We start from the raw sequence: 20,876 nt of genomic DNA, 5'->3' as shown, positions 1-20,876 counted from the left end.
GGTTGCCTGTCGTAGCGCAGCACATTTATATTTTATTTATATTTTTATATCAATATATTGGGGAGGACATTTAGACTAGATTTGAATATTCGGGGGGGGGGGGGGTGGTGATGTGAAATAACGGAAGGACAAAAAAACGGAGAGGGCTCCCCCCAACGTTCTCTTTGAATTTTCTGTCAGCTTATGTTGTGGTCTTTTTCATATTTTCCTGCTTTGGGTGGTGGGGTTCAAATCATTCTTAAATGTAGGCGTCATATTCTTCCTGTGTGTCACACACCGGTCCATCAACATGCTGTATTTAAAAGCTACGAAGGAAGATTCTGGACAGCGCAACATCAATGAGCGTTTCTAGTGGAGCCTAATTCCTTTCTTCAATCATTTGTATTGTAAGAACCATACTAAGGCATTGATTATCCCAGGAGCACAATATTATGAGAATGAACACAACAAAATAAATGCCAAAAGGAGGGCGCTACACATTATGTATCCAAGCTCCCTTTGGCATATTGTTTAACACGGTACGAGTTACAAAACATGTATTTACTGCAGCTGATCTTATTTTGCTGTGTTTCTTTTGTTCATAATGTATTTTTTGTTTGTTGTTGACCTCTGGCTAGGGAGTTTTTGTTGAAATCTGTTTCATTTAAGAGAACAAGGATACATTTTAAGGCAGAGCGGCTTGATTCCTTGACATTGCAATGCTCCATCAAAACACAGTAGCCATTGACATGTTGGTAATGTGTTTGGATTAATGTGATCGATTTACTGAAACTTAAGGGCAGTAAGTTTGAGAATGTAATTCCCTTTCTTGATCACAGACTTGTTCAATGTTTCTTCTAGCGTTCTGTCTTTCTTTTTCAGTTCAATTCAGAAGCTTTGCTTAACCTTGCTAAAATTACCTCTAAGTTATTTCATTCTATCTCCTCGTCTTTAATAGTACTTTTCTTTTTTACATTCTTTTTCACTGATTCAGACCTTGGACCTAATTGGTTTTGAAAAATGTAAGGCCAGTCTTTTTAAGTAGTTGTTGCTCTTGGCTTCCATTAGTTTTCAATGTTTTACAGCACAGGCTATTGTGATTTATTTCCCTCTGTAACCTTGTATTCATCGGAGTTCCAGAGCACATCAAACCAGTTTTATTTTGTGACAACTTATCTTTTTAAAATGGCCTTCCTAGTCTCTGTGAGCAGGTATGCAGGGACATAATGGTGAAAAGGTTTACTTGATTGTGTGTGATAAAGTGACTAATCAGAGGTCCTTTTCACGCTTCAGGACTGAAACCCTGTTAGGTCAGAGCTACAGTAGCTAGAAGTGACATTTTGTAGGCTAGCTCATGTTTCCATGTTCTGTGCACAGGAAGTGAAATGTGAAGTTTTGCAAAAGGTATTACTTGTTGTCAATGGTGGTCTCCCACCAACCACTGACATAGTGCAGGCCCAATTTTTTTTATTTTTTATATATATATATATATATATATATATATATATTTGGTTTTAATATCTTCAAACATATTGCCAAGGAACAACCTTTTTAAAAGCATTCACAATAAACCATTCATATCTTTTAGATATCCTACAGTAGGATAATAATAGTATGATGTGCTTCAATTTCCAAGAAAATCCTCTTGGTATTCTCCTCCAGCAACCATCTAGGATCAATCGATTGCGGGTCCTACCATGCACCACACATCCATTACTTCTCATCCCTCCTTCCCTCCATTGTTATCTCCCGCCCTTGTCCTCCTCTACTTCCTGGCTTCTTGGAGCCAGCTTTACAACGTAAGATTTGCCACCATCAAATGGAATTAAACCCTATTAGCCGTGAAGCTCTTACTTAGCTTAGCTAGGCTGGCCGAGAGCTAAAGTGCAAACACAAGCATAGTTAGGCCGTTCAGTGTATCGGTCCACCATGGGTTCACTATTAGCCTTCAACAACCTTAAAGGGTCTTAGTAAGTGCCTGTGACAGTTATAATGAATGGAAAGGGTTATTCTCTCACATGGAGGCCTGGTGTTCACTAAAGTGTGGCCTCAGATTTAAAAGCTGTATTAGTAGTATTAGTACTGTAACTGTGTAGTGTGTCAGTACTGTACTGAATTGTTTGTTACATTGCTTCACAGAACCTTTGGAAACCCCAAAGTTGTTGTGAGTTTTATACATGTTTTTGATAGAAATATCCACCACAGGGTGCCAAAACTTACAATTTAGAGTGAGCAAACAGCATGAATTCTTTTTTTATACAATTAGTATCAGTTATATTGTCACAGCTTCCTGTGTTAAAAGGTCTTGGCATTAGCTGTGTTTCTCTGCCTATTTAGTCGGTCATCTAATATGCTACAAGCTGCTTCTGGCAAACACTTGACAACGTCTCTATTTCATGCATCTAACCTGCATATAAACATTTTTAATTTAAATATTTTGCCAATGCAACAATAAATCAAGTCCAGCTGGAATGCTGAAAAATGGTTGCTTCCCCTGCACTTGTTTTCCCTAGTGATTACATGTGCAGAGTAATGCCAAGAAAGTTTGAAGAAGACAAACAGGGTAGGAGATTCATATGGTAGGCTAATCATTTTTTGAGGGCACAAAGGGCTGGATAGAATACCTTTCTATCAAATTTGTTTTAGACATGAGACAAAGCTATACACTAAATGCTTGCGTTTGACTCACTGAGTTCTGGGTTTGACACGTCTATAGACATCTTCTGCATGTTTTGTCACAATCAATGAAAGCACATTGTTGACTGGCAGTCAAACATACAGGAACAAGAACATGTGTGAGTGTAAACATACACACATACACACACACACCAACACACCAACACACACACACAAACACACACACACACAGAAAAACATCTACAGGGAAAGTGTCATTGTCAGTTGTTAATCACATTAGCGCAGGTCCAATCTCCCTCAAACTGACTCTAGAAAGCCAGCTAGTCAGCAAGCATAGATTGTTCAACTGTTCAGGCCTGTAACATACAATAGATGAGCTTGTGTGGTCTATATTTTCCTACAATATCCCATCATGTAGCTTCTAGCTAGCTAGCTAGCCTTGTCAAGTGCTAGCTGCCCTGACTCTAGCTGAAAGTCTGGGGATCTAATCAGGCCTGAAATGGCTTTACCAGCTGGATGGCTACTTCAAAGCAGCCAAACTTCCCCTAACCCCGATCTATGACAATGGACTCCTTCTGTGGAGCTGCACTTTGTTGTCCCTCTGGGCTGATAGTTCATTTAAGCCTCTCCCCACTGCCACTCAAAGGGTAAGTTATCCCCTGTTGGGATCATGGTGTGTTGGTACTGTAGGTGTGTGTGTTTCTCTCAGTGGGTGCTGGTGTAGTTTTACTAAATGTGATTGTGTGCACGTGCATATGTGTCAGTGTTGTAATGGCAGTCTAAATGTGGCTCTACAGGTCAGTTCTACAGTTTATCTACTTACACTTAATCTTTCCCATTACTCAAAGAGTAATTATTGCTTCCCTAGAAGTAATCAGCTTTTTCTTCAAGTGATCCCTAATTGAGGACACAATGAATCTGTTAGGGCTGGGACAATTTCATGGTCTTATTTTAATGGTGCATGAGCACAAAAGGTAAGAAAACATCTGCATATGACTTTGCAGTGGCTTCACCCAGTTTTAAGTAGTTTCCCAGTTTTTGTTGTAGCTGCATTTCCTTTTCTTTGTGGTAATACATTTCCATCATGTTAAGGCATAGTTTGTAATTTTCTGGTGACTCGCAATTTTCCCCGTTGGCTGTAGCATAGGCAGCAAAGACTGTGACAGGTCCAACTGCACTTGACCCATGTCAGTTATATTGACATCAAACACAGTCCCGTGATGACAGCCTGCCCTGCTTTCTTCACAGCCATTGGATTAAAGCCAGATTCGAGAAAAGCGTCTCTCCTGCAGCGGTTTGACTTCGGTTTGAGTCAATCAAAATGCGGGATATCCTCTCAAAATGTGGGACGTGTAATAAGGGATGAAAATGATGTGCAATCCCGCATAAAGCGGGACTCTTTCTCTGACAGTATATCCATTTATTTGATGCATCTCTGTCTCCCACTGTCCCACCTCCTCTTCTCCTCCTTCTATACTCTTTTCCTTCATCCTCTCCATCTTTCTCTACCTCCTATCCACCATCTTCCCCTTTATCATCCCCCTCCTCCTCCTCTTCTCCACTCTTCTCCTTCTCCACCCTTGGGGTTAAGTTTCCATCTTCTCCTCTGATAGGGATCTCTTTAGTAATAACGTGTGGCACGAGGCTTTAAAGTTTTTGTATTTAGTCATTTAGTATACGCTCTTATCCAGAGCAACTTACAGTAAGTACATGGACATTCCCCGGAGGCAAGTAGGGTGAAGTGCCTTGCCCAAGGACACAACATCATTTAGCACAGCCGGGTATCAAACCGTCAACCTTCTGATTCATAGCCCGCTTTCCTAACCGCTCAGCCATCTGACTCCCTGCACATGAAGCCTTGTGAGACACTCAGCAGCTTTATCCATGGTTTGGCAGCCAGCCAGTGAACATGCAATGCATGCATGCATGCATCCATATGTCTGAACAAATGCAATGAGTTTCTTCACAAATTTACTTTGGGAAGCTTTCTTGAAACTAAGCTATTGAGGAAAGAAGCTTTCAACACTTCTGTAAATAAACTAGTAGTAGATATGAATCCGTTCCCTTTTACCTCAAAATAGATTGAAAGTAGGGCAGGGGAGTTTGGTGCTAACATTTTATGGCACAAGACTGTTGGAATGCAAGTGGGTTGGAAGATGTGCTGAGCAAAACCATCTTTGGTGATAGCGTCGACCCTTGACGATAGCTGTCATTACAGATGATTGAGCTGCCAGCTGCCTCAGTGCCACTCTCTTTAGGCTATTCTCCTCTGCACTCATATCGCTTTCACAACCCCCCCCCCCTTCTTCTTTTTCTACTTGTTCGATCCTGCAGTACTGTGTTACGCACTCTCCCTCTCGCTCAACTGTCTAATCCTCCAAGGCCCCGTACCCTTCTACCAGGAGCCTCCTGACCCTGTTTTCTCTGTTCCCTCACGGCCCTCGTCAAGTCCCTGCTGAGCCCCTGGTGACCCTTATCTGCATCGATTTTCCTTCTCCCGAGCCATTCATTGTATTTGTTAGACAAGGCCATTCTACTGTGTCACAAAAATGTACCACACATCATGTTTGGGGGGTGGTGGCATGACTGGAGAGGTGGGGTGTAGGGTTTCCTCAAATCAGGGCAGAAGTAGAAACAGAAGGCTGTGTCTTGGGCCCTGTGTATTGGACATACACACTAAACAAAGAGTTCTGGAGCTGTTTAGACCCTCTGTCGTCTTCAGTCAAGAGAATGATGGTAGCTACATTTCCAGGGAGTGATGTTGAATGTTCTCGGGTGTGTTGTCCAGGTTTGTCACCTTAACTCATTTGGGCTAGCATAATGGCAGAAGTGCAAGGCACTCTATGAATGATATATTATAATGTATTTATTTAGTAGACGCTATTATCCCAAACAATATACAGTACAAGGGGGTATTTAAACCTGTGCCCTCTTGATCTGCAGTCAAGTGCTGTAACCACTATCCCCTACTTCTCTCCTCGTCTAGTTGTGGTTACATATTCTTAAACTTACAATTGACAACGGAACAAAGATGCACAGACATTTAACCGCAGCTGCCCTACAGTAAGCCAAATGTTTGCACCTTAACCCTTGATTGCGGATCGGTTACCCCCACAGCAAGAAATCTAGCTTGTATAGTAGCTTGCCGTGTGTAGTTGACGGGGCTTCTGCAGGGTTATGCAGGGATACTATGGGACTAGGGTCCCTCCCTCCCCTTCAGGCTAGAAGGAGCCAGTTCCCAGAGACTGTCCAGCTCAAACAAGGAAGCAGGTGTCATGTGACTGATGAAAATAGTGTCTCTGTAACAGACACCATGCTAACACAAATCAGACTCCTCGCTCAGGACTCAGTAATGGTTTTTAAACGCTCAGCCATTGGGAAAGAGATACAGCTATACAGCTTATTCACCGTTTGACTTTATTATTCCTTATGCGTTTATTGTGTGTGTGCACCCACAAATGTGTGTGCACGCGTGTGGGTGTCTGTGGACGTGCATGTGAGTGTGCACTCAGAAACGTCTGTGTGTGTGGGTTTGTGTGTGCGCGTGATATCAAGTGTGCTGGTGCTGAGTGGAGGAACTCTCCTGGCCTGACTCCTCATGTTTGGACATATGTTGAGTTTTATTTCACTCTGACATCAATCCTGCTGGCCAGCTGTTCAGCCAGCTGCTCTCTCTCTGTCTCTCTCTGTCTCTCTCGTTCTCTCTGTCTCTCTGTGTATCCCTCTCTCTCTTTCTCTCTCACTCTCTTTATTGTTCTATCCTGCCCTCCCTTGTGTCTCCCTCAATCTCTCTCTGTATCCCCTTTTCTCTCTTTCTCCCACCTCTTCCCTCCATTCTCTCTCTTTCCTCCGATCACTCTCCTGGGATCGCTCTCCCACCCCTGCTGTCTGTACATGCCTCGTTTTGAGAACTTCTTCCACCTGTGTGGAATTATTTCTTATAAGATGCGAATGTATAGAGCGCATTGGACAGGGCAGTGCATTGGTGCACTTGATCTGCCAGATTCCATCCGACCCAACATTAAATAACCACACAGATTGGGCTAATTGCACATAGAGTACAAGTCTAATTTTCCCGCTTTATGTCTTGTATGTGATACCTGTACAGTATGTCAGTGTGGCAGATGTGTGATGGCAGACAAAATATGTAAAGTTATTGTTTTCTGTGCTGTTAATGGTGCTGTGTATGTATGTGGGGGGGGGGGGGGGTCGGGCAAAATCTGCTATGCTTGAGTAGTTTCCCATTCTGGATATATCTGTATGTGGCTGTGCAAGAGTGTGTGTGTATGTGTGTGTGCATGTTTGTGTTTGTGAACACAAGACTAAGCATAAGAGGGAGATCTCCTTCAAAGTGGGGACTTAGCAGTACATTGTTGTTCTTGGCGGTTGTCAGGGCATGTCTGCCCGCTCACCGCTACACTAGATGCCTGTGGCTTCTGTTAAACAGGCACAACACTGGCTCGTGGAACATCGCCAAGACACATAATAAAAATCTGTTTACACCAAACACTATCTCGGATTCTTGGCTACCTGGGCCACAGATTTATAATGACAGTTACAGTCTCTCATGCGCGCACACTTTCGCCGGTGCACTCACATGCTCCATCTAACTCTTCGCCCTCTACTTCTTCCTTTTCCTCACTTCTTCACCCTCCACTACTCTGGTTAGTGTTCCTTCCTTCCTGTCCTTTCTCCACCTACTCCATCTATCCCTTACCCTCCTACTTTCTTTCTCCATCTCTCCTTATCCAGGGCCTTTCCCTTTCTATCTGTCCTACTTTTTGTCCTCCCTCGTCCTCCTCGTATCTTCTGCACACTTTACTTCCTCATTGGCTCCTTTCCTCCTTCTGCCTGCTCCTCTCTCTCCTCTCTTTCCATCTTCCTCTTTTTCTCACCCCCTTGTCCCTGGCTCGTTGTCTTCCCCTGTCCTTTCCGCTCTTCCTGATGTCCTCTCCTCCCCCCTCTGGGCTTTGTGAAGAGGCCGTTCATCATTGGAATATCTCTTCCACTTGATAAAGAGTGAGTGTGTGGACAGTGTGGAATTTTTATCCCAGCCTCAATCTAAACAGTACTTGATCCCTCTTCGTCGAGAAGGGACAGACAGAGAGCCATCTAGGGTAAAATGCCTCTCATCCTCCTCTCCCCTCTCCTCTTTAGCCCTCTGCACTGACACCTCTATATCTCATCCCTCTCTCTTCAGAACTGTTTACTGGTGCAGGTGGGGTAAGGATGTATGTATGATCCTCTTCACATATGCGCAGACACACATATACACACATTTGCACACACACTGTACGCTGTATAACTCAGATGTTTGACTGAGGCTTGAGCTACAAGTTGTATTTTCTTGATTAAGTGTGCCTATCAATTGTGGCCCTACTTTTATTAGACTATGCAAGATCCACCTGTGTGTGTGAGTGTGTGTGTGTATGTACGTACGTACGCATGTAACTCGTGGCAAGCAAAAGCCACTCTTGGCTGTAAATATCACTCTTTAATCAAACACACACATTCCACATTCGCCAGTCATATTCAAGCTCTCCTCTCTAATATGAAACCACAGAGATTCTCGAGAAGGAAATGGAAATAATTTTCTTGTTTAATAACAAGACTTGGAAAGCACAATGTTCTGTTTTCTTCAAGAACAAACAGTGGAGCATTTCTTGAATCAGCAAGTCGAAAGGTGATTTCTTTGTAAGAACTCAAGCCCTTCAACCTACTTTATCCAAGCAGTGTTTAAATTAATCACGTGATTCTGGTCTAAGTACACAATTGTTGTCAGGCAGTTTGGGTGTGTGTATGATGGGGATAGGGTGTGGCTGATTTAGAACAATCTTAATCCAATGTAAACACTGAAGGCTTTAATATATCGTAACAAGCTAAGTTGTGTTGTGTTGCACACCCCCCCCCCCCCACACACACACACTCACACACATACACCCCTTTGCAAAACTTTTCTGACCACGATAGATTACATAGCATATGCACATAAGCAAACATTAAGCTGTTCACAATGCCCATGTGTTTGTCCTTTGGTTGGATCAGGACCATAAATGAGGCCTTGACCACGTGACCTCTTGAATCCAAGCCGGCCTTCTGTGGGGTTTTCCGTATACGGACGCAAGAATGTCTGCCTTTGACGTGGTTACTCTTTAGAAGCAGCGGTGTCATTCTAATTGCTCTCTAATATGATTGTGGCGGATAATTTAGACTGTGGAGGCGCATAGACACACAGCACAGTTTATACACATGCACACCGTGCCAGTGCCGACACAGAGACACAGGCTCTCTTTACGGACAAGCATTCTGTGTGTGGGTTCATGCGAGTGCGTGTCATCAGGCTAAGAGTCCATGGGTACAGTTTGTGTGTGTGTGTTTGTGTGTGTGCGCGTGCGTTTCTGCGGTTTGGGCGGATCTTCATCAGAAAGAGTCCTTCAGAGTTCCTTAAACCTGTTTTCCTCATGTTTTGGAGAAGTGACCACTGGAAAGATTCTGACTGGTGCTGGTCTCTCCTATCTGGTTCTTTAGAGCCCCCCTGTGTGGAAAGACTCCTGTCAAAGGACTGGAAGGAGAGGATGGACAAACTCAATACCAACGAGCTCCTGGGAGAGGTCAAAGGTGAGACAGAAGGAAGGGCTATGAATGGAGAATGTGTCTTCAGTGTAGATAAAGGCCTGCTCAATGGCACACATTATTCGTGTAGTCTATAGACTACAGTTTGTTTTGTGAAATTCAGCAGCGTAACCTGTTTCACATGTCTTATTTTGTTTGTTGACTAAAGGTCTGTAGGTCACTTTATGTAGGTGACAAGGTTATTCTTCCCATCCTTGTCTTCCTCCTCCTTTTGTGGTGCAGTACTTTCATTACACCTCTTTCCAATTCTATATTTCCAATCTCTATATTTTCTTTCTCTCCCTTTCTCAATCTCTGTCTTCGACACACTTGAACTTCCACACTTCCCTGTACTGTGCAAATATGACAGCCTAAGAAACATAACTATTTTTACTTATCATTTGCATGCAGTGCACATTGAAAGTCAATAAGAAAACAGTGTCTTTGGGATCCTTCTCAACTGATAGAGCTTTTGTGAACCTTTTGCACCACAGCTTCTAATAGTACCTTTGATTAACTGACATACAAACAGAAAGGCGGGCGGTATTGTAATATTTGTAAGAGTCAGCGGTAGTGTTTACGAGCCTATAAATCGTGGCAAGTGAGTCGGGCGACTTGAGTATGCAAATAACAAATTAACAATAAAAACCCAGAAGATTGAGAAGAGGCTGATTTGAAGCTTGTTAAATCCAATTCTGCTGCTTTATTCATGGTCTAGAATGTTGCATAGTTGAGGAAGGATATCGGTACTGCATCATACTTCAGTTTGTTTAAGAGATTCATGCAAGGTTACAATGAATTTTGTTTGATTGATGTAAGATACGACGCGTGAATGCTTTTGGAGTAAGAGTATGCCTTTTTGTTTGGAGGTTCCTGCCCATGCAGACATACATACAGACATGCACACAGTCATCCAGCTCCTTTATGCTGAATTATTTCCTGACACACGTTTCTAATGAGCATGCATTGAATGTCTTGATAGGATTATTGTATGAGAAGACCTTCATTTATATGACGACCTCAACAAGCTCTCAAATGTTGGGTTCAAACCTATAAAAAAGGCAGCTCACAGTTCATGGTTTGTCCCTGAAGTGTGCTGTACATCTGACCTGCAGATGAGGCATTTCACATGCTTCCATACTGTACCAAATTCATTTTTTTTTTTACAAAGGACATTTTAAAGGACCTTAGAGGAAATGGTTTCTATTCAATGTAGTTTTACATGGGTTGATTTGTATTATCAGTTTGGATTTCAATAGTCTGTCAGAGATAATGAAAGATGGAAGTGCAATGCACTCTGTAGGATAAGTGACACGGAGTAGCACAAGGTCATCTGTCTTGTCATGGTGATGAAAAATGAGGCCTTCTAGGCTTGTAAGAAACTATTCTTACTTATGTCATCTGCCATTTATCTGAACATGAGTTCCATTCCAAGGCTGCAATCATAATGCATATTTGGGGGGACACATCCCCCCCCAATATTCAAATCTGGTCAAAATGTCCCCCCCAATATATTGATATGAAAATATAAATGTGCTACTCTACGACAGGCAACCACGCACGCTCTCCGAAATTATCATAAAAAATGTAATTCGTCCCCCCCAATGTTGACTCCATGGCTACGGCCTTGGTTCCATTAACTGGTGAAAAGCTTGAAAATATCTTTCTGAACACATTCATGCTGCCGTACCTCACTTGCCTGCTTTATGGAAATGGCCCGAATAATACAGTAAAGCATTTGTTCAACACAATGTGTCAAAAAAACACCCATGTTCGCCTCAAAGGACATGAGCAGAAACTGGACATTTATACGTGGCAAGAGCCTCCTCTCTCCCTCTGTCTCTCTTGCTCTCTCTTTTCTCTCTCTCTCGCCCTTTCTCTTTCTCTCTCTCTTGCTTTGTGTCATGCTTGGTCTCTCCGGCAGCATGGCACAGGTCATGATTGGCTGGGAGAAGATACAGAGATAAGAGACTGCGACGTCAATCCTTTTTATACTGTGGGTCTTGGTACAATGGTCTTTGACCCCATCACACACACACCAACCCCAGCTGCGTCCTCACCAGAAAACACTGGTGATTCAATTCACTTGCCAAACTCACTCACTTAATGTCCAAGATGGAGCTTCTGCCCTCAAACTCCTTAGGGATGTACAACCATTACCCTGTTCATGCTGACAACATCCTGGACATATTTATCTATTTGCGATTATTTACAGCTGCAGAGACACATTTGTGTGTTATTACAATCACACCATCCTGGTTTAATAAGTTCTATCCGATATAATTATCCATAAACATCTGTTTTGATGTTGAAGATGACCATTTTGGGTGACTTTCAGTGTACAGTTTGTGGCTCAATACAATTTGTATTTATTTAAATGGAGGCATTTACACAGTACAAGGTAGCCACAAATGCAACCACATTATTGAGTTTCACAGATTTTGTCAGTAGTACAACAGGCAAGTGTGTGTGTGGTTGTGTGGTTTGTGTGTGTACACTGTATGTGTGCCTGGTATGCACAGTTGTATTTATTTCTCTGTGTGTAAATATGTGTGTATTGTATAAAAACGTTTTGTGTAGATATGTGTGTATTGCATAAATACTTTTCATATGGCATGCAGATGTGTTTTTCCTGTTTTCTCTGTTTCCAACTGTCATGGTATGAATTCACTGAAACTATTCTGACTAATGCAAGGAGAGCTAATCACTTCCTGTTTGGCTCATTCAGTGAACAGGTGCGAGACTTAAGAGTAATCCTGATGGATGGTTAATGGAAAGGCCTGACATTATTATTACTGTGTCAGGAATATTGAAGGAATTAGGAGTGGAGGCGTAAACTCACACACTCGCCATATTCTGTAAACTTGAGCCATTGTCATGACGCCACAAAGTTTCACTGACTCACCCTTTATAATGTCTGTGGAGTCTAGGAAAGCTGCTGGACGTGAGTGAGGAAGGGGAAGTTTTTGTTCAAGTCCTAATGGAGTCCAAGCCCTATTAGACTAACCACTAACTGATGGGAAGAGTGGATGGGAATATATAGAAAGGATAAGCTTTTTATGTCTTCCCACTGTAAAAAAAAAAAAAAGAATAATTGGAAAATAGTATGAAAACCCTTGTGGATAAATGGGAAAATAGTCATGTAGTGGTGGAATGGAATGGTGTTCTATATACTGCACACTGATATGACGTCATGCTAGTACAGTATATGTATATATCGTCTCCTCTCCTCAACGTTTTCCACCTCCATCCTCAGGTACCCCAGAGAGCCTGGAGGAGAAAGAGAGACAGCTGTCCACAATGATAGGTCAGCTGATCAGTCTGAGGGAGCAGCTCCTGGCTGCCCACGATGAGCAGAAGAAGATGGCCGCCTCTCAGATGGAGAAGCAGAGGCAGCAGATGGAGCTGGCCCGCCAGCAGCAGGAGCAGGTGAGCCAGAGGGGTGTGTGTGTGAATGGAGAGTGTGTGGATATGACAGGGGGGGTGAAGAGAGAGAAATATATAAATATAGAAAGAGAGAAAGAGAGAAAGAGAGAAAGAGAGAAAGAGAGAGAGAGACAAATAGAGTTTGAGAGAGTTTTGAGGTTTGGATGTCTTTCTTAACCTGTGTTTACATCGTAACGCTTGCAAGGGGTACATTTCATTGTAGGTTTCTATCTGTTGACAGGATGTGTGTTTGGACAAGTCCACAATTCTCATCACTGCCTAGCACATAACACATTCCAGCCCATCACAAAGGACAAAACGAGTGGAAGAGAGATTGAGGCACTCAATATTAGCCAGTTATTTAGCTGTTGAGACATGATAGACTAATGATCATTCTGACTCCACTGGGAACGCGTGCTTTAATGAATTCTGACATTTGTTCAGATAGGGACACACCTCACATTCAGCAACCTGCAATTACATTTCCAAATAAATATCAGAACAACTTCTCTGAATTCTGGGCAGCTGTTGCTTGTTTGTCAGAAATGGGGGGATACCTTTTTGGGAGCGTCTGACTGACATGGTTAGGCTCTGGGGCTCCGCCCCTAAGTGACAGGTAGCCAAGGGGGAGGCAGGCTGGTGCGGGTTATAGATGTAAACATGTCAATCTAAGGTATATAATTTCTCTGGTTAAATAATGTTTAATTCTTAGACCACACTGAACTTTTTCAAATAGTTGTCCATTCCTCACTGAAACCTTTATTGGACTATGATACTGATAAAAATATTTCTTCCTTTTCCGCAGATAGTTTTGACCTTCATATTTTGCTTTCTTACCAATAAATGGACTCTGTATTTTCTCTCTCTGTCTCCATTCAGATCGCCAGGCAGCAGCAACAGCTTCTGCAGCAGCAGCATAAGATCAACATTCTTCAACAGCAGATACAGGTGGAGCCTCTCGCTTTAGAACGCAGAGAAATCTTTAGAAATCTGAGGCTGCTCACTGTTTACCAATTGCTTCTCATTGTGTATCTATCATATCACCGTGATGGCATGCCACCACACTGCCATGTATTCACACTGGCTCACTGTGCTGATGTTTGCACGCTTTGGTGTTTTGCGTCCCTTTTCGCGTGTCTCCTGCGTCTTACTCACTCACCTCACTATTCTTGAGTTCATCTTATCTCCCTCTCATCCCATTCCTGGCCTTATGCCAGATGCACCACTGTTATCGCTCTCATTCTATGATGCCTTCATGGGGTCGCTCCCCCCCTCGTTTGTTCTGTGTGTTCATTTGCTTCTGGCAATTCGAAACAGAGACACTGGGGGAAACCTAGAGGTTGTGACCCCTTTCTTTTTTGTGGTCTCTTATTATTATTGAGTAATGTGACGCACTCATCCATGGACACACACACACACACACACACACACACACAGGCACTCACATACATAGGGTTCATGTGTCTACATACTACATGCACACACAGCCATATGCACTCACTCACTCAGGCAGGCACGCATACACACACATATTGACCCCTTAATAGACATGGTTATACTTAGATCATTTGCTGTCATTGATCATGTGCTGATCAATACTATTTAATCCCAAGGGTCCCTCCGAGCAGTTCTGCTCCATCACCTTCTCCGTCTATCAACATCCATTTCCTTTCTTCCATTCTTTCCTTTTCACATTTACTCCATCAGCTCTCTCATTTTACCTTTTTTTTAAATATTTTTCTCACCCTTTTTTTCATACACACCTTTCACCATGTCCGTCTGCCTTTTCTATGCCTTTCTCCCTCTTTCTCTGTTTCTTAGTCCTGCCTCTTCCACAAAATGTTTGCTTATAAAACAGTGACCTGGAGATTGACATAACAGGGGGATCTGCTTCTCTACCGAGGCCTAGAAGAGCTCACCCTGACTGGGCAAGGTAGTGAGCCAGAGCCCCTGAAGCCCTGGAACTGTGAAGGTGTTGTGTAGTTAACGAGGGATCAGTCTTTAACGGCACCCCCCTCTGACTTTTAATAAAGCCCAGATCTGAGTTCATTAGGCTCGGCCCCTCAGGGACTGATTCCAGGGGAGCATCATAAAATCTTTCTCTCTACACTACTGTGTGTGTGTGTTTCTGCACGTGCCAACGAGATCTGTTTAAGGAACAAACACATTCTTAAGATGCCATAGTTTCTCTTATAACTGTTTGTTCGACTTCATAGAATTTAAATATATTATTTGGAGCCCCCCCCCCGATATCTAGACCACAGCACAGTACATTGATTTGACATCGGACTTCGGTTTAGCACACAGCCACCAGAGAATTGACTGTTTATGCAGTGTTTAAAGAGTTTGGCTTCAAACAAAGACACAAAACTCTACCCGTCTGGACTGATCAACTCCAGATTCAGAGGAATTCAGGGCCAATACTCTGAGGCACTGACCAAGGGCTTCTGTTTGGAGTAGAAATTGTGAAAAATAAATTGCACAACTTTTCTGTAGAAATACGGCTCTTTCATGTGGGTTTATCTTGCTACGTATAACTATATACCATCAAGCTAAGTATTATGAAATGGTTCTTTAAGCTATACAGTACAGTAACAGTAGTTTAACTATAAAACACAATAAATACCAGAGACTGTCGGGTGGTAACTGTTAACCTAGGCTAAGTGAAGTTTTCTGGCTATTATGTTGGCGTATTATATCATAATCTTATCATTAGCTTTTTATCACCAAGACAACGCTTTCCATCTATTCTGGAAAAAGCATTGTCACTTTCAGATCATCTGTTCTGAGAGTCGGGGATTAGGTGGAAAGCTGGTTTCAATTGTTGTTCCTTTTCTTCTCTGGAGTGATTGGTATCTGTGTTTGTGTCAGCCTTTCGCTGTTATGGGATGAAGGGAGCAGTTCAAAGTGATGGCAGGTTTCCTGTCATGTGGTTTTAAATGGTGTGGAGGAACAGCAGGAGACTTCAAAGGGTTAAAGGAAAGCTTCCGATGGCCTCCCTTATGAAAGTGACGGGTATGCACGCAGACACACACTAACAAGGGAGATGCACATACACACGTGAGTGCACTGATGGAGTCCAAAACAGTCATATCCACACAGACACATATTAACCCCCTTCATCCACTTACACACACACACACACACACACACACACACACACACACACACACACACACATGCATGTACTTAAACACACACACAAAACACATAGAACCCTCTTCCTCTCCACACACACACACACACACACACCTACACACACTCACACACACACACACACACACAGACCCCCTTATGTTTCTCTGCACACTCTCAGACACACACACACTGAGGGTGGCCCTTTGTTTCCCCGTGGTTGACAGGCATGTGTCTTTGTTAAAGCAGCCTCTTAATGTGTCTCATATGTGCTCCATTTCCTCGGGCCCACAAAGGCTCGCCCAGACCACAGAGCCAGGGCCAAGCTAACGGGCTAATTAATGACTGCAACCCGCACTACCCCTCCTTCTCCTCCTCCCTTTAGTCCTTCCCTTTCCCTTGTTCCTCCTCCTCCTGTTTTCAATTATTTACGTGTGCACGTGTATTTATGTCCGTTTAGCCTTTTTTTGGAAAATATGTGTTCTTTATAACATACAGCCAACTGTATTTTACAATATTTTTTTTCCTGCTATGACTTCTCCTTTGCCCCCTTCCCACAATTTTTTCCCTTCTCTGTCCTTGTTCTACCGTGTCGCAAATATTGCTGTTTTGCAACTGTTGGCTACTAAATGTCAGCTTGTCTCATCCCCAATAGTGGTTAGGTTCAAATCACTGATAACAGTTGCTCACAAGAACTGTCTTATCCCCCGAACCCCGATCTTAAGGGCAGTCTGTCAGGAATCGACCTTGTAGACACAAACACACATGGATCCTCTCTCTGCCTTTCACACTCCACTTTCACACTTGCGTTCTCTGTCTCCTCGCACACACACGTACCCCTTACCCCCCCTCACACACACACACACACACACACACACACACGCACACACACACACACACACACACACACAGTAGGACCATTAATACTGTGTGTGAGTGTGCCTGTGTGTGGGTACGTGCATCCGCATGTGTGTGAGTGTGTATGTTTGTGCGCTGGTGTGTATGTATGTACGTCTGTCTGGTGGGCAGTTGAGGAAGGGGCCCATGTTTTCTTAGTGTGGTAGGGGTGTGGGGGGGGGGGAGGGGGCACACACAGGGCCAGCCCATTCATCCCCCCCCAGTAAAGGGGTCTTTGTGTTTGGGCTGGTGGAGAACCCGTCCCAGCATTCCCAGAGGAACACAATGAATGGAGGATTTTGTCCTGCTCCCTCCCCCACCCCACTCCCGAGACACAGGGTCGTTTTTCATCTCCTTCATTCTTGCTTCGTCTTTCTCTGTGTCACAAGACACATCTCTCGGTGTGTGTGTGTGTGTGTGTGCGTGCGTACACATCGTTGTGTCTGGGCCTCCTAAGTGTCTGGGTTAGAAGAGGGAGACCTTATGGGACCTTGCCTGTGTGTGCTCGGTCGAATCCTGTAAAAACCCGCACAATGTTGATATTACATGCATATGGGATGTAGTGATGCTTGTGCAATCTGACACAACATTCAACCTGTGTGTGTGTTGACTTTTTTACTGTGTCCATGGGGGATCTGTCTAGAGACTCTGTCAATCGCATTCAAGTGACCACATTCACGCACACACATGGAAGCACACACATCCAATCAAGGGTGGGCTTGTTTGTGTCTACTCTCTGGTCTCCTCTTTACCAATGCTCTTTGAACAACCCTCAGGAGTCACCACATTCAACGTTAACTGCTGCATTTGCCACGCATTGCTCTTGCTTGTTTACAGCAAATGTTTCCATCAAAAGCGTTCTGTGAATGAGCTCCCGAGTAAGAGACAGAGGAAGAGAAAGAGAAAGAAAAAGAAAGAAAGAGTGTGAAGGAGGGAAATAGAGAGAGACAAATCTTTATTTTTGTTGGTCAAAATTACAGACAAAAACTGTAGCAAATGTAGAAGGTCAAGAAACACAGTGAGAGCACTGGTCCAAGTAAGAAAGAAAGGAGTTTGAGAAACAAATAGAAGGAAAAACAGCGAGCAAGAAAGGGAGAGTGAGAGGGAGGCATGTGCAGAGCAAGAGGGAAGGAAAGGGAGAACCCTAATATGAGACAGACCAAAAAAGAGTGTTAGAAAGAGAGATGTGCCTACTCATTAACAAGGTATACACACTGTAGGACTAGTCATAAGGAGAGCCCCCCCAGGGCTATCTTTGATATGCTCCTTTCAATATCAACCTCCCTGTCTTAACCACAGCACAGACAAAGTGAACCCCCCACTTTCAGGGCTTCTTAGCCTAACATGAAAGCGCAGTCATGTCTGGACTAAAATCATTTTGTGGATGCTCTCAAGGGGATCTGTGTACTGTAGTTGTTTCTGAGTTTAGTCTTGCCTTTCTGACTGTTTGATCACTTAATTTCTGTCTTCCCTTGTGTTTGTGTGATCTATATTCCTTGTCTGATATTGATATATTTTCTGGCAAGCGTGTGTGTGTATTAGTGTCGTGTTCACATGGACTTCATATGACAAGATAGATCTAAAGAGCATGACATGTGCTTATGCGTTCATTTTCAAGCAAGTTGATGTACTGTGTGAGTACTGTACTGTATGTTTCGAACCTCTTTCTCATTGCTCCCTCTTTCACCCTTGCTCTTTCGGTCTCTCTCTCTCTTTTCTTTCTCTCCCTGCCTTCGTTCTCTGTCTCTCTCCAGGTACAGGGTCACATGCCTCCACTCATGATCCCAGTCTTTCCTCACGACCAGCGCTCTCTAGCAGCTGCCGCAGCAGCACAACAGGGCTTCCTCTTTCCGCAAGGAATGTCCTACAAGCCAGGTAAACAAACACACACACACACACACACACACACACACACACACACACACACACACACACATAGAAACATACATGCGTACAGAAACATATGCATGTGCGCACACATGTTACAGTAATAGATGCAATCCCATGACAGTGTGAGTCAGAAGAACTCAATCCTGGTCCTTGTGCCCCCCTGCCCTGCCATGTTCTAGATGTTTCCCTGCTCCAACATACTTGATTCAAGTGATTGTGTCATTATCAGGCTTCTGCTGAGCTTGATAATGACCCATTGACCCATTCATTTGAATCAGGTGTGTCAGAGCAGGGACACATCTAGAACATGCAGGGCACGGGGGCACAAGGACCAGGATTGAGTAAACCACTGGTGTAAGCACACAGACACACATGCCCACAACCTCACACACACACACACACACACACACACACACACACACACTCACGCACACGTTTTCAAAACATCATACAAACCCATAAGGTCAGCAGATGCTACTTTTACCCATTCTGGCATCCAATAAGTTACGACGGGCCTCACACACATTTCTCCTTTTTAGCACCCCTGTCGGACAGAGAACCCTGTCGTTCCTAATGAACTGTGTCAGGTCAGGAATGTTTTGGGGAATAACCAGGAGATTTCGACTTCCCAGTGGTTCACATCAGGAACAATAGATTGGATATGACGGGGTAGAGGAATGTCTCTTTTATGATGTGCTGAAAGAGAGCGTGTCAGTTACACAACACATCTCCAACATGGAATTTCACACATTTATACACTCTCACACTGTCTGACATACACATTAGCATGGTTGGATGTGCACATAGAAGTCATGAATGGTCATATGCAAAGCATGTATACAAACACACACATACACACACAGACATACGCTGGGCAGATAAGCACCCACCAAGTGCAGACATGCAACCACATACATACAGACACACAAACATGATCTCTTCTTCTCTCCTCTCTCTTTCTCTCTCTGTCTCTCTCTCTCTTTCATTCTGTCTTTCTTTCTCTCTCTTTCTCTCTCCCGAGAGAACTTGCTATCTAGTCACCACCTGCTCCTTTTCTTCTCCTCGTCCTCTTCACATTCCATTCCTGCATGCATACCAGGCACACACACACACACACACACACAGACACACACACATGCTAACAAACACAGACACACACACACACTTATGCAGCACACACTTACTCAACATGTTAACTAACCACAATCAACAACACAGTCAAAAATATCTGTCATCAATTTTTGGGAGGTGGTAGGCAGGCAGAGGTGTAGGGGTGTGATATGCACACAGTTACAAGACGGACAACCGGAACCAAATGCCTTGATGTCTTTTGTGCACAGATCCGTGGCTGTGGCTGTTCACATTGGACACGAAAAGCCTTTTAAGACAAACAGTAGGGGTTGTGCTGAACATTCTGGGTGCCAGGTTTTTAAAAAGCCTGCTGCATTCACGAACGCATCTAAATCCAGGGCCGTACTGCTCTCAGTCGGAGTCCTTGACCGCCAAGATGGGCTGTTACAGCTTGTCCACGCACCTCAGAGTACAGCGACGGTATCAAGAGGCATTCACCTTTGATAATGCTTGAACTCTTCAGACTCAGTTTGCTCTGGCTTTTGAGCAAGTCTCTCCCTAAGGCCCTTTTGGAAAAACACTGAATAGCTGTGCAGAAAAGAAGTTTACTTGAGCGATTGAATCATTTTTTGATAAAGATTGTGTTCTGTAACACAAGACAGAACATCTGCCAGCAGTGAAACAGGTTGGTGCCTGTGAACTCCCTTTGACCTCACTTTTTCGAGAGAGCACAAGTATGTAAGACTTTTTTGTTGTCTTTCTGACAGGTGACAACTACCCCATGCAGTTCATTCCATCCACAATGGCAGCGGCTGCTGCATCAGGACTCAGCCCATTGCAACTACAGGTAGGCCCATTAGCCACTCCTGATGTCAAACACTAATGGCTAAAAAAACGTTTTCTCTGCCAAGTTCTAAAAAAGTAATTCTGAGGTATTGCAACTATTCTAAAAAGTAATTACATATAATGTAGGCCACATACCAGCTGAAATCTTTATTGCTCTGCACTTTATTAGGTACATTTAATGTTTTACTAGATTGAAATTCACAACATGCTAACAAACCTAGCACCACAACACTGTCAGTTAGCTAGCTTCCTTATCAGAAACTTGTCAGTTGAGTCAAACAAAGGCCAATATGATTAATAGCTGTGGAATTCCGCCCCCACCAGCACAACACCTGGCACTGATAATTCATCATCTTTTTATTAGTGCTTGACACCTGTGGTTT

At 43.5% G+C, this 20,876-nt stretch overlaps 1 protein-coding gene across 7 annotated transcripts in view; it reads left to right on the top strand.

Moving 5' to 3' along the window:
• Positions 1-20,876, top strand: part of LOC146258842 (transcription factor SOX-6-like) — a 68,736-nt gene that overhangs the window by 28,490 nt on the left and 19,370 nt on the right. For 6 of the 7 annotated variants that reach the window (XM_084671351.1, XM_084671349.1, XM_084671352.1 and 3 more), the window contains 5 exons: positions 9,145-9,234; positions 12,485-12,657; positions 13,534-13,602; positions 18,441-18,561; positions 20,415-20,494. In XM_084671351.1, coding sequence (XP_084527477.1) covers positions 9,145-9,234; positions 12,485-12,657; positions 13,534-13,602; positions 18,441-18,561; positions 20,415-20,494 — 533 coding nt within the window. The remainder of the gene's footprint in view (positions 1-9,144; positions 9,235-12,484; positions 12,658-13,533; positions 13,603-18,440; positions 18,562-20,414; positions 20,495-20,876) is intronic. The other variant, XM_084671354.1, reaches the window with a different exon arrangement.

The sequence above is a fragment of the Hypomesus nipponensis genome, chromosome 14 (genome assembly GCF_054491055.1).
Source record: "Hypomesus nipponensis isolate SF chromosome 14, ASM5449105v1, whole genome shotgun sequence".
Lineage (NCBI taxonomy): Eukaryota > Metazoa > Chordata > Actinopteri > Osmeriformes > Osmeridae > Hypomesus > Hypomesus nipponensis.
Note: the sequence above shows the minus strand (reverse complement) of the source record. Positions and strands in the feature narration are given on the sequence as shown.